The sequence below is a fragment of the Lonchura striata genome, chromosome 3, assembly GCF_046129695.1.
Source record: "Lonchura striata isolate bLonStr1 chromosome 3, bLonStr1.mat, whole genome shotgun sequence".
NCBI lineage: Eukaryota > Metazoa > Chordata > Aves > Passeriformes > Estrildidae > Lonchura > Lonchura striata.
The window spans coordinates 2,885,883-2,900,781 of record NC_134605.1 but is presented as its reverse complement, the minus strand read 5'-3'; the positions used below and the strand labels follow the sequence as shown (position 1 = coordinate 2,900,781).

At 38.1% G+C, this 14,899-nt stretch overlaps 1 protein-coding gene across 2 annotated transcripts; it reads left to right on the top strand.

The window, feature by feature from the left end:
* Positions 1-1,546: 1,546 nt before the first annotated feature.
* Positions 1,547-14,622, top strand: C1D (C1D nuclear receptor corepressor). 2 transcript variants are annotated; one of them, XM_077781846.1, is made up of 6 exons: positions 1,550-1,673; positions 8,285-8,334; positions 9,194-9,340; positions 10,629-10,695; positions 11,181-11,236; positions 14,078-14,622. In XM_077781846.1, the coding sequence occupies exons 3-6, from the start codon at positions 9,194-9,196 to the stop codon at positions 14,252-14,254; spliced, it is 447 nt and encodes a 148-aa protein (XP_077637972.1). In that variant the 5' UTR covers positions 1,550-1,673; positions 8,285-8,334; the 3' UTR covers positions 14,255-14,622. The 2 variants fall into 2 exon arrangements, with proteins under 2 accessions (XP_077637971.1, XP_077637972.1); XM_077781845.1 differs by lacking the exon at positions 8,285-8,334 and having other exon boundaries at positions 1,547-1,673.
* Positions 14,623-14,899: the final 277 nt, after the last annotated feature.

Sequence of the window (14,899 nt, the reverse complement as noted above, 5' to 3'; positions counted from 1 at the left end):
CTAATTAAATTTGCCATAGTATAGCACTTAGACGATGTAAACCAGCTTATTAAATTAAAGCTCATTTTTGTGGTATTTTTAAAAGCACTGAAGGTGCAGGGAGGTGCACTGAAGCTAGGTAAGATGCCCAAGTTCTACTCCTGTTTCCCCTAGAGATACAACTCTACTTTCCTCTTCAACTCTGGTGAAGGACTCCAGTGATCTTATCTTGGAGGGGATAGGCTGCAAAACCTGCGTTACAATAAACTTCAGATGAGATTTATGAGCAAGAGGCAAAAAGAAGTCTTTGGCAAGTAATGCCAATACTGTTGATGCAGATACTGACTTCTGCTTTACTGTTTATCAGAATGAAAATGTGGATCTTATCTTTGGGAGCCACAGATGTGTTGGTACAGTCTTCTAGTCAGTGAGCTTTTACAGTGGAGAAATATTAATCCACTGCATTTTGAACCCAGATTTATTTGCTGAAATCTTACAGAATCCTAGAATGGCTTGGGTTGGAAGGGACCTTAGAGATCCTCTATTTCCAATCCCCTGCCATGGGCAGGGACACCTTCCACTAGACTAGAGCCCCATTCAGCCTGGCCTTCAACATTTCTAGGGATGGGACATTCACTTCTCTGGGCAGCCTGCTCCAGTGCCTCACCACCCTCACAGTCAAGAATGTTTTCCTAATACCTAATTTAAAACTATGCTCAGTTTGGATCCATTCCCTCCTGTCCTGTCATCACATGCCCTTGTAAACAAGTCCCCTTCTCTCTTTCTTGTGGGTTCCCTTCAGGTACTGGAGGCCACTCCTAAGCCACTGTGACTAACTTCACACCAGCTCCTCTGTGTGAAGAGGATTTATTTATTTATTCCTGTTATAAATGAAAGTTTGTCCAGCCAAATTAATATGAAATAATAAAATATTTATTTTGCAATCAAATTCTATCTAGCCAGCCACAAGGAAAGAACAGAGCCGAGCCTGGGGTCTGCCCTGGGTGTGCCACAAGGAGTCACCTCAACAGAGGTTTTCCTCTGTGCCCACACACCTCCATCCTGGCACATGTGGATTTTATAGGGAAAATTCCGCCTGAGGCTAAGATTTGAGCATTCAGTCTTTTCTTCTATTTAGAGTCGATATGTTAGTAAGATTTTTTTTGGTGATGAGGGAGAACAATTTAGTGTCAGGAGTTGGTGAATTTCTTGAAAGGCTGCATTCACACGGATCTGTCTGAGGATTTCCATGAGATCCATCTCGGGTTGTTTTTGTGACGATCAGCACCTGGGTTTCCGTATCTCCCCAGCCATGGCCCATCTCTTGCGGAGTCGTACCTTCTTACTTGTAAATTAGTTTCTAATATACACCCAGTCTCCCCTGAGAGAGTGAGGGCGCAATCCTAACACAAACGCGTACACTCTAACAAACATTCAATACCACGCATATCATACTAGAAACGAATTACATCCACTACACATAACAACTCCCTAACCCAATCCTGCCGTTTGCCGGCCCCACCGCCCACACGCATTTCCCCTCACGGCCGCCCTCCTCCCAGCCCGCCTCTTCCGCCCCGCTCCCTCCCGCCAGCGCCGGCGCCTCCCGCTCCGCCCCGCCGCCGTGCCCGGGTCCCACACGCTGCTCCGCCGCCGTGCCCGGGTCCCACACGCTGCTCCGCCGCCCTCCGCAGGTAAGCGCCGTGCCCCGTGCCTCCAGGCCTTTCCCGAGCCCGTGGGAAGCGGGAGGCAGGGCGGCCGTGCGTCCCTGGGGATGCTGGAGGCCAGGCTGCGTGGGGCTCCGCTCCGCGCCCGCGGCGGGGCACTGGAGCCCGGGGAGCTCGAAGGTCCCCGCGGAGTGGCGGCGTGGGGGAAAAACGCCGATCGCTCGGGTTTTAAAATTGGGGAGGTTTAAGAATAATAAAATGTATACAAAAATATAATTAGGCTAATAAATTTTAGAGGTAGGACAATTACAAGGCAATGAAAGGGAGATTATTACCGACGTCCGGATGCTCTCGGGTACTAAGTTATGAAAAACATTCTTTGTGAACAAAGGAATAACCTTAATAGCTTGTTGTATATTTATATATCTCATACATGATGCATAATGTTTTTTTTTTGCAAATTAAGAACTTTTTGGTTTTTGTTAACTTCTCTTTAATCTTACTGGTTTTAAAAAGACGGAGAGAAGGTGGAAGAATGTTTTTTCCTGATAAAGAGGCTGTAACTTTTTATGGGCCCCCTTCGCTGACATCTCTGTGTGAAGAGTTTCTTGATTATTTCATCTTCTTGCTTGAGTTTGTAGCAAAAATTATATCACAGAGTTTCTATTTCAATATTATGTTGTAACTTAAAACTACATTTAACACACAACTTAAGAGAATTAATACAGCGTAACTTTCTAACATTACACATATAATATCGAGGAATGTACTTCCACTAGCAAATAAAACTTTAGATGATGCTGATTAAAAGGCCTCATTTCTGAGACAAACAAAAATGGAAGAACTGGATTTTAGAATCAACATGTACACGTGTCTGGCACATTTCTTGGTTTTAAAAGTATAAAACACCACTTCAAGTCTAAAATACCTGGATATTACTAATACTTTGGCAGTATGACCATTGGTAAAGAAATGAGAAAACACTCAACCCAAGGCTATTCTCCAGAGTGTGAGGAACTTGAAAGTAATTGGTAGAATTTTCAGGCTTCATGTCAGAAAAACAGTCCACAAATCACACAAACCTTTATGATAAATTCCTTTCTCTTTGCAGTGGCTTAAGATTTTTAGCATTGTTTTTTTATCTGTGGTCTACTTTTCCCCTAAATAAACAAACAGTATACTGGAATGGACTGGCCACCATAGCTCTAGGTAGATGGTTTTCTCCAGCATCAGTAAAATTGATGCTAAGAATACAAACATCCCACAATTAATGCATTATATTGAACCAAAAAATGGGTATGATTCTAATATTGAACAGCTAAATAAAAGTAATATTTAGCACAGCCAAATAAAAAACAGCCAAAAATACATTTGAATTGCTGTTCAAAATGGTACAGAGAGCACTACACAAATAGCAAATACAGAAAATTGCATTCCAGTAAAGGGAAGTGCTTTTTTCATGTATTGTGGTACTAGTGGCTAAAGGAAACTACGTCAGCAGTTCAAAAGGATTTGAAAAACCTCTTGGCTTTAATTCTGGATATCCATATTCATGGTGCTGATATCAATGGAGTGTGGCAGCAGGTTTTAGAAGTAGTAAACTCTCCATAGTTTACAAATGTACATGAGGTGCAGACTGCAGGCAGGTCATTTCCTGTTTGCTGCAAATTTGGCAGGACAGAAGTATTCTGCATTGATTGTTGTCCCCACTGTGTGTAAACTGATTTGTCCAAGGAGACAATCTTTTGCTGCACAATAAGTAGGTTCAGTGCCAAGAAAAGTATATGTTTTAAAGACCAGTGTAGAGGCACAAATTTAGTATCAGAGTGAATTTGAAGTGTGGCAGCATATCTTAGTGCGGGAGCTTTTATGAAAACCTCTGATGAAGTGTTTGCACATACCTGAAGAAAGCTTTTTTTATTATTGTACTTATGCTGGGTGTACTGGTGGGTTGGAGCTGAACAAGAGGCAGGTTATGTTGGATTTGTTCAGAAAAAGAAACCACTGTGTCATCCAAGATGTGTCATTTCGGACAGTTGATTACAGAGAGTAAAAGAGTTTCATGATGGAGATGGAGTTGAAAGTTTACATCAGTAGATGTAGATGGGGCTGTGGTGAATGGGGGATGTTTAATCCAAGCTGTTTTCCCATGGGAAATCCTTCAGCCTTTATTAGCTGAAGTGTAAATGAGCCTATAATACTATTCTCTCCCTTAAAATTTTAAGATCTTTTTAAAACAGATGAGAATAAACTTCACAAGTCCTCTGAAGCTGAAGTGACTCAGTGGCATCAGCAAGAGATTGATAGGTATGAGCTGTTTTGTAGGATGGCTCTGTGCAGGATTTTTTGATGGCTGGAACCATAGTACAAATTATGCCCTGCTTAACTACTGTGGCTTGAGCTGGGATGTTTTTAAGGGGATCAAGATAAGCCTACTGGTGTACACCTGATATTTCAATGTAGGCTTTTTTATTTTGCAGTGGAAATCTTTGTTGCAAACAGGATTGTGAGTTGGCATTGCAAGGGTGCTGCAGTTGTACTAGATTTGTTCTCCAGCTGCCCCAAGCAGGCTTGAAAGGACAAAGCAAAGGAGCCTGTGGGCACAGTGATGATTAGTGGGCAAGTAATTGTTTATTTGTGTCTGTCACAGATTAGAGCCTTTCGTACTCAGAACTTTGCGGACGTGGATTTCTCTGCCCTAAGGAGGTGTGTGGCCAAAGAATTTAATCCTCTTGTCTGGTAGCTTTAAATTTAGGATGTTGGTTGTTCTGTTGCCCTACAGCCACAGCAGTGACCTGCAGTGTTAGAGCAGAAGTCACACGTTGCTGCACTTGCACATCAGCTGCATTTACTGCAGGCTGTGAGTCAGGACTCACAGGAGGGAGGACAGTGCCAGTTTTCAGGAGCTGACAGAGATGGTTTGTCATATCAATGATGTTCATGTGTTATTTTGATTTTGAGAGCAGTTTCATGTGTCCTGACCAAAAGGTTTTGGTTTTGTTTTTGTTTTCTCTAATTTTTTTTCCTCTATGCAATCAGTAAATATCCATGAAAAGAAGAAATAATCTAATTACCCAATCTGATTTTTATTAGGTGAAAAATCTGAAAAAAATAAAGCTGAGCTAAGCTTAATATGAGCTGAGCTAAGTATGAAGAAAAGACCTTTTAATGCTTAAGAAATATGCAAGAATTATCATGATATGTGAATTGCAATATTACCAGAATGCTAAATCGCTTTTTGTCTTCAGTTTGCATGTTACAAAATATTTCAAATGCACCATTTTTATCCTGAACTTGCAGCTTTAATTCCAATTGAAAACCACATGCATGATGCTAACACTGAGCATTTTTCATTTCTGCTTGAGTAGTTTGCTATTGCCATGATGACAGATGCATGTAGCTCCCACTACTTTCACAATGTGTCTTCAGCAAAATCTCTCATGGAGGTACTTCTGGTCTAATTATAGTTCATATCTTTCAGTATGACAGGGCTTTGCTGGGGGAAGAGCAGGGTGTGAGCAGGAAGGGAAGTTTGGTTTTGCTTTTTAAGCCAGCTGGCAATTGCTTTTGAGGGCTTGTGTTAAATCACCTCTGGATATATTAAAAGATTATTCATAAAAACCACCTGAAAGTTGACTGCAGTTTCTCTTTTTCCTGGGTGTGCTTTTCTTAGAAGAGGTCTGTAGTTCTTCTCTTTATCCTGGAAGATAAATACAGCTAATTTTGCCAGTAGTATTGTCCACAACCATTTGTATTCTGTTTTTATTTAAAATACCTTCATATGGCATTTAACTTGGTTGTGTCTTAGATCAATAGCCATGTTAACACTACAGCAAACTGCTTTTGATTGTCACCTGTGTAGCTGTTTTTATAGAGTCTGTAGAAGATCATATATCTTCTCTTTCTCCTTTTCATATTTATGTCTTTTCTGTGGTTCATTAATAATGTCTGATATTTCCCTACCTTTTTGCAGTTTTGTATTACCTACTTTGGTTTATAGTATATTGATGTGTGGACTGCAAAGAGAACAAGGTGTTCCATGTGTTCTAAGCAGAAAATGCAGTCATCTTTCTGAATAAATGAGATTTTATTCAGAAATTTTCAGAAATTTCAGAATATTCAGAAATTTTGCACCTATGGACACTAATAAACACTTTTTAAACAGACCTAAATGCAATGCATACATTTTCTCGTTAAAATGGTTTACTTTTGCAATCTAAAGTCCTTTTCTTAATCAAATACATATTCTTTTTTTTTTTTTTTTTCCCAAAAATTACATGGCAGCTCAGGGTTATTAAAAGGGAAGTTTGTTTCTGGTAAGTTGGTGTTAGGAAATTGTACAACATTTTTCATCACAGTTTTTTTGCCTCGGTGTCCTTAATCAAAGTAGTCCATTTCTTTTGTATTTTATGTTTATGGGTTATGAACCTTTCTTTGCATTCTCAAAATGTAATATCTTTTAAAGTGTTACTATTATAACACAACTACAGGTTATGTGTTGTGCATCATAGGTCTTGCTGCTTGATAATGAAAATTCTGTCTTATTTCCTTTAGAATTCCCTATTGTTCACATTACTTACCTAGCTAGAATTTTTCATTACTTCTCTTACCTGAATATTGCTACTGTCCTTAATTTTTAAAGTGAGAACTCAGTGCCAAGTAAAAGCCGGCTGGAAGTCAGTAAATTCAAATCAGAAAACCTGTCTAATTAACATTGTCTTCAGGGACTGACTTAAGTTTTTGCAAAAAGAAACACTTGAAGAACTTTGATGAAAATTTTGTTAGTTATTTGATAACTGAAACATAACTACTGAGGGCAGTATGGCTTTTGGGTATATTTAGAGAGTCATGGAGTTCCCTGCTATCCTTGGCTCTGTCATTGTGCAGGTGTGAGTACACAGCCCATGCATTGATTTTGGCAGAAACAGCTTTGTGAAGTTTCTGGTGTACATGTTTCCTAATGTAGTTTGCTCTTGTTAAGATTACCAAAATTATTTTAGGCTGTTGACTTTTGCCTCGTTGTTGGCACATATATCCTGCTTAGAGATTAGTTATGCTGAAACAACAGTTTAATGAAAAGACAGAGGTCCCTACACAGCAGGAGTAGGAACTCGCTAGTTCCTGTTGAAGTGAACAGAAAACACAAGTTTAATAATTTCTTTGTGCTCCCCAGACAGAAGCAGCACACTTAGCAGTGAAGGGTTCTGTACACAGGCTAAAGGGCAGCCTTGTTCCATTGAAGTTCGATTGTTGGAGGTTAAGATTTTTCCTTTTCTTTCTTTTATCTTTCTCTCATGGAATTTTGTTCCCATTTGTAAGAGACAATAATGGCCAAGGTGAGGGTAGGGTGCAGCTGGCTGCTTTCTTACCTGAGGGGCTTTTTTTTGGGAAGGGCAGAGATATGGTGAGATTCTGGCTGGGCTGGGCTTTGCCCTGGTTCTCTCTTAATCTCCACAGGAGGACAGCCAGTCTGTGGTTGGTGCCCAGAGGATTTGCTGCCACTACAGAGCTTTTGTAAACCAGCTCAAATTAATTTTGGTAATACATGCTTGACTACAGGTTTTTATTACTTCTCTTTTTTATTCTTGCTGGTGCTGTGTTAAGGGAGAGAGAGAGATATTGGAGCTTATCACTATGTTCATGCCTGCCTATCAAATCAAGACCATAGCAAGTTAAGTACTGCAGTGATGGAGACATCTGTAGGTGATTGCTGGATTGGATTACCTCTCCCTGTTTGTGTGAGTGTAGGACAGACACCTTCTAACCAAACTTGGCTGTATTAATGACCATGAAAATCTAGTTTCTTTTGTAGTTTTGAATAGTTTTTAATGCTGTATTATATGACCAAAAGTAAGCAACAAACATTTTTTCTGAACCCTTTTAATCAACCTAACATGACAGATTATAAAGCAGGTGGCCAGGAGGGTAGAATAAAACACAATCAGTGTTATTGTGAATCTCAGAAATAATTGTATTGGTATTTTGCCTTTCTGTGGGCAGCATCTTGTGGATCCGACTCAGCTTTCTTCCTTGGGTCTGCCACAGCTGACAGAAGTAATACTTATCTGTGTGGTGTGTGGGTTACATGCTGGGGTGGGGAGAGGACCTTTAGCATGCTTGGCATTGTGATTCTGTACTCACTGTGAGAACCAGCTCTGACCAGGATGAGCAGTCATGCAGCTGAGTAGGATTATAATTCTTAACTGTGCAAACAATAGCAGAGAAACTGGGCTTGTTAACTGCCTGATCATATTTCTGAAATCACATGGTGGGGTTAAAACTGAAGCTGCAGACAAGCTTGAGTAGCTCCACACTGTTTTTTCTCCCAATTGTCTTCCTTTTTGACCCCCAGGAGACAATATAAATAAAAATAAACCTGACATATCTCATGCTCTTGCCAGGGAAAGATCAAATCATTATCTAAAACCAACTGCGGTGATGTGACAGCTCTTTGCTTTTTGTACTGATGTTGTGGCTTGGTGTTCCTAGATAAAGTGCAGTCTCTCCAGCTTCTGTTCCCTCCCTCTGTACTCAGCACCTGGAGAGTGGGATTGTCACACTGATTCTAAGAGTCTGCAGTGATCCAGGTGCTCCCAAATAGGCAGGAAAATTACATATTTCTTCTCTTCTTTCCTTAGAACATTTGAAAAGTTGTTCCTCAGTAGAAGGTGTAGAAAATAACATAGCTGTAAGTAACATTAATTCCTCTCAAATCATAAACCATGTATTATCTTGGGGAGTTAAAGATACTGATTATAAACCAGCAGCCAGATGCCTTGGTTTATACCAAGCCATACCATGGTACTGTGAATTCTGGGGACAAAAAAGGGGTGCTTTGGGAGTTTTCACATCTTATTTCCCAGTTGCTGTGCACTGATCTGTTGACAGGATTGCAAGAGTTTTCTGAAATCCCAAAATCAACTCAGCTTTGTTATAGGTAGAGTTATATTGGGGATTATAATACCCCATAGGGACTTAGGAAAGGTGGATACAGGGTTCACAAGAATAATTTTTTGTGAACTAACCATGACATAAATGAACTGACCATGACCTAACTGGTGCTGAAGTAATGTCTCTTCCTAAGACAGACTGAAGCTGTATCCCCATTGGTTTGGTTTGTGGTTTGGGTTTTTTTTTGGTTAGTTAGTTTTGGTTTTGTTTTTCCTGGTGTCCTGCCTGCTGCTTGGTGTAGCTCTTTACACATTATGATTTATAGAGCACTTCTTTTAAACATGCAAATAATTTATTTCTATTACAGATCATAAAAACTAAATACTGTTTTAGGACTATTGCAAGAATAGGTCATGTAAATTGTAATGCTCCTTCTTGCCATTTTATACAGGAATTAGGAGATATCCCTGAAATTGCAGGACCTTTAACTGTGTTGCTGCTGGCATTATCTGCTAGAACTCTTCACATGTAGGCATTTCTTATAATGTTTAATGAATGAATGCTAATGCTTTGTGTTGTAAATTACAGTCTTTTAAATGCCTACAGTCTGTAGGTACTTAATGAAAAGGATTATTATTTTTGTTTTCACTTTCCAGATGGAGATGTCAGAAGATGATAATAACATGGAAGAATACCCCACTGAAATTCATGATTATCTCACAGCATTTGAAAAATCTCTTGGTTCAGTAGATGAGATGCTGAAGACAATGATGTCAGTTTCTAGGAATGAGCTTTTGCAAAAGGTAAGTTACCTTCCTTTTGAAACTCTTTTCCTTATTAATACACAAATACTTGAGAGCCTGAATTGAAATAAAGGGGTCAGTTAGGCCAGCCACTGCTCTGGGAAATAACAAAAATGACACTCCTACACTTGTCACCTACTGTTAAATCCTTACATTTCTAAGATATCCAGATGGTCTTACAAGCTCAACAGTGCAAAACATGCTCTTCCAAGCTAATAAGTGATAACTTCACCAGTGAGACATTTAGCTCAGGGAACATTACAGCTTATTCCTGACCTTCCTTAACATGCTTCTCCATAATGGAGAGGTCACTCACATTTTTGACTGAGACTTCTTCACAACAAACTGGATGGAACTGGTGTACCCAGCAAGATGTGAACTGGCAGTTGTGAGAATTGATCTGATTCCAGAAGTCTAGACTTGCAGAACCTGGGCTGTCTCCTCTAGCTGTGCTATAAGTCTGCAAAATGTGGCTTTTTATCAGAGGAAGGTAGTGCCTGAGAATTTCATATAAGCATCTCTTGTCTTGTAACATTTAAAGCCTAACGTGTAATTTCTTTCTGTAGGGCAAGAAAAAGGCAGCACATGAGGGAACTTCTTTATCCTGTGAGGATTTCTTACACAAATAAATTATGAAGAAAACAGTCTTGACAACACAGATCTTTTGACAGTATCCATGTTAGAACTAGTGAGCTGCACAATGATGTTATCAGAGTTTCTGGAAGTTGTGTAGGACTAAAATAATAAATTGATTTTGACAGTCAAGGGAAACAAAACCCCTTTCATTAGCTTTATGCTTCCTTTGCTTTATATCCATGAGTATTCTGACATGCATTGAAGACACAGTCTGCCATGTGTAGTGTTAACATTCATTGATTGTATATTGACGTTTGTGTTTCAGCAACTTTTAAACTTTTCCTTCCATTGATAGCAACAGCTATTTGGAATTAAGTTTCTGTGGAAAAACGAGGACTTCATTTCTGACTATGGGAGCAGTAGTTCAAGAGCTGCATGCTAAGGGATCGTGTTTTTGGATGTATGGGACTGTGGCATTTAGCTTCAGACTGGGAGAATTACATGAACACTCGGAGAGGAGAGAATGAATGGTCTTGTGATGGCATGGAAATAAGGCATAAACATAGTCTCACTGAACTTGTGATGCAGAAACGTGCTCCTTCAGTGTGTATTCTTTTATTAATAGATTTGCAATTATAAAATGTGCACATTACCAGAATCGGTGCATATCTTGCTTAAAAATCTTCAAATATGATTTTTATTTTCATTCTAGTTAGATCCTCTTGAGCAAGCAAAGCTGGATTTGGTTTCAGTGTACACATTAAATTCTATGTTCTGGGGTAAGTATGTGGTAGAAAGGAAAATTTGTGATTACCATTCAAACACCTAGACAACAAAAACCACTAAATAATCATATCTCATAGCCAAATAAGTAAAAATTTGTTTTTAGTGGGTCCCTGAGGATCCACATTAATGTCATGCATTGGGTAAATTATGCTGAAATTCCAAATCAAAAATCTAAATTTATAAAAGCCAATTTTGTACGTGTGTAAGTGTTTCTGGTTCCTTTGTGACAACCTTTTCTGTTCTTTAAAGGATTGAAACTTTAACAATTGTAGTTGTTAAATTTGAACCATTTTAGTTGCTGGGGGTATTTCAGCTGCTATATTTAATAATAATATTTTTTCAGATACTTAATGGCACAGTTAACAATTCTTATTAATGATTTTGTGTGGAAGGTTTGGTTTTCCTATGTAACTGCTTGATAGGGTCCTCAGTCATAGACAGTCTTCAGTTTCAAAACAATCTTGTTTTTTTCTTGTAGTATACTTGGCTACCCAAGGAATCAATCCAAAGGAACATCCAGTGAAACAAGAACTGGTGAGTTGCTTACGCTGGATGTGTCCTACTTGTGCAGGATGGTTAAACCAAATAGAAGTTTAAAAATGTTTATAACTACATTTAAAAGTGATACATTGCTCTAATGGCATGCATATGCTACATGGTGTTATATAACTATTTATATATCCTGCCTCTTAATTAAGAAAGTAATTTTTTTTTTTTTACTTTTAAACAGTACTGTTTAAAGTAAAGTTCTAGAATCTGCTGAAATTAGAAAAGGATGATGAATGATATAATCTTCCACCTTTGGCTGAGAATTGGATTCTGTGCAGAGCAGCTTTTCACTTTTATCTGTTAAATGGAAAAATGTTACAGGCCTGATAATAATTTATAACTTCCAGTATGGCATTTTTTTTTTCTTATAAATACTTGGAATCATGTTAATCTCTGAGGCTGCCTTTTTTTACTTTTGTATGACTCTAAAAGTACAGTGTGGTTGATTTACTAGTGAAGACGGGAAAGTGCCCCCTCCCCCTTCCAAGCCCTCCATTAATTCATTTTCTCAGCAGTAAAGAATCCAGTTCAGCAACAAAGCTAAAAGCTTTTTTGGCACCAGTTGTATGTGTATTGTCCAGTAATTCTGCATTAGTGACATATTTACGACCTGTAATAAATCTTCAGTTTTGTCTTTATATTCCATTTAGATGCATGACTACAGTATAGAAGGCCTTGAAAATTCTGCTGACTTAAAAAACCGAATCATTTAGCCTGAAGAAAAAACTGAAATCAAAACTTCTCACTACTCATTTTAATTCCTGAATAAATGAAAATATTTAATCTCAGCAGATGTAAAATACTTAGCTTAAATGTAATCCTTACATAATCAGTGGAATGAGAGACAGGACGAAAAAAATGCAGAAAGCTAGCCTGAATAACAAGAATACTTGTATTTTTAATTTTGTGAGGTTTTCAGTAGTCTAGACTGTATCATATTAAAAAATGCATCACTTAATACTTCATGAGCTTTCTGTCAGTTTTACTTTGTTCCTCCTATATTATATAGTATCTGAATATCGTGTTCATTTAGTGATACTAAGTACTTTTATCTCTTGTGCTGTGGATATTTTATGTTGTATTTTGCTTCACAACTGCTGTTTTAACTCTGAAGAGTATTTTCATAGCTGATTGTTACTCAGGTCTCTTTTCCTTTTGCAAGTATCAAGGTTGCACATGAATGCACATTTCTTCCTTCCAGAGGCATTGTGATGTTCTTATTCATGTGGAAAGGGAATTAAAAAAGACTGTTTTCTTATGATTATTTTGTTTGTAGAATTGCTTTCTTTGTGCACATGCAGGTATTCAAACTGTATTAATAAAACTCACACTCAGACTATCAGAATTCATTTCTTTTGTCAAGTTGACATTTTCCAGCTCCTTTTTCCCATGTTAATACATTAGGCTTGCCATCTGTTCTCATTAGCCATCTCAGTCACCAAGGAAATATTACAGCTGATCATGATTTCAGACCCTGTAAAGCCCTCCTTGTTAAAGCTGTGTTTTTGATACAGAAAGAGTGGCCAAGTTTTTGACAATTGCTTATAATGATCACTGAAGAGTTGAAAATCAGTTCTGTAGTGTAAGTCCTGTAACTTTTGTTCCAGAGTCAAAGAGGTAGCAATGGCTGTGTGAGAAATGTGTGGGTTACATATCAAAATTTATTTTAGCAGTATCTACACGTGTTCAGTTAATCCACATGTCATAATTCAGGTATCAGGTAGAGCACTACATATATGTGTGTGTGTGTGTATATATTACTGTTGTTTGTGTGACAATAACACCCAAAGGCCCTACAGTTAAAGGCCATATTAGGCTAAATATGTAGACCTGAAATCTGTAAACCAAATTGTTAAATATTTTGCAGAGGTACTGTAAACATATTCCTTCATCAGTAAAGAGAAGCAGGCATTTATCAGAGGTAGATTCCCATCTTAAAGCTTCTTAGTACCCTCTCAAAGTAATTTTATTTATTTTATTGTTGTTTATTTAATTTTATTGTTGCAGGAGCAGATGAGGACAAGTAGGCACATAAATGAGATTGTTAAGCTGGGGATGGGTATAGTTCTGTGGGGCTGAGTCCAAGTCATGGTTTGGTCAAAAAAAAAAACCAAAAACATAAACACCAAATAACTGGTAGGCTAAGATTTGTCAAGTAAGCGTGCCTTGTCCCTGTTTTCCCTGGAAATAGGCCTGTGCTGTTATTTATGGCCATAAAATGAACTTCTGATATGGCTGGAAATTCATCAGGCTGCCCTAAATAAGTTCTTTGATAAGGCCCCTTAACCATTTCAGGAACTTAAGCCCTAGATTTCTGGGTAGTTGCATGTGTGATGCTTGTACCATCTTTGATTTTGTCTAAGATGACTTTTTAGCTTTGCTTGGACTTGCTGAATTTTTTTGTGGACAGTAGTCAGGCAGTATAATGCATTCATAAATGTATCAAATACCTAAATATTATTTTGGCATCTTTATGTAGGTCAAACTCCAAACTTAGTTCAGTATTTTATTTTCTAACTTTGTTTGCAAGAACAGTTCCCATATCTCTGCAAATAAGGTGCAGAGTCTGCATCTCTGTAGGACTTTCTGTTCCTGTTACAGTGGGTGTCATGCAGATGGTGTGGTAGGTACCTGTGATGGAAAATATGCTGAAGGGAAGTCTCAAGATTGTAAATAGCCTGGTATATTTATTTAAGTAATACTATTCTTCTTGGTGTTGTAGTTCTAGAAGTGTACAATGTGGAGAACTTGTGCTCATTGATTCATTTTAGCAGTAGTCTTGGGAGAATGGTTTGAAATACTTTTCCTTTTTTCTTTTTTCCATAGGAGAGAATAAGAACATACATGAACAAGGTCAAAGAAATAGCAGACAAGAAAAAGGCATCCAAACTCGATAAAGGAGCTGCTTCTAGATTTGTAAAAAATGCACTCTGGGAACCAAATGCAGAAAATGAACATACTTCCAAAACTTCTGCTAAAGGAAAAAAGCAACAGAGGGACTAAATCCTTTTTTCCCCTCATAAGAATTGCAGACACCTAGAACTTACTTGGAAATGTTTTGCATACTGCATGCATCTCATAGAAGTGCTATATAACAGATGAATTTATACTTATAAATTTTACAGGATTGTGTTTTGTCCAGAACACTTGTTTCTGAGGTGATCACATTTAATGTGTATCTAAAAGTGCCATTTGATGCACACTGGACATTTTATTACTCAAGTTATAACGACCTGACATATACTTGTTGGTAATAAATACTAGTGATGTTTTGTTTATAATGCCTACGAATTATTTTTTTTTAATGATTTATTAGTACTTTTTTATATGTCCTCAATCTCCTCAATATTAAAAAGTTTCAAACACTGCTATCCAGTCTGTGGTGTTTATGAAGGAGCATTGTGTGAAATGCCATATTTGTAGAGTTTTGTAAGGTTTATTCCCTGTGTTAAACTCTTTTCAGCTTGAAAGTGTGCAATATTCCTTTACTTTATTGCCTCTGAGAAAGCAGGGCTTCAAGGGCCACAGGCAAACACCCTGGATTCTGCTCTGTGTCTAGTCAGTGGAAAAGTTAGATATTCCCCTAAGGGCAGTTGGTAGGGTCCAAAAAAACAGAGCAGCCTGGGGATGGTTATTAGGAAACAGCAC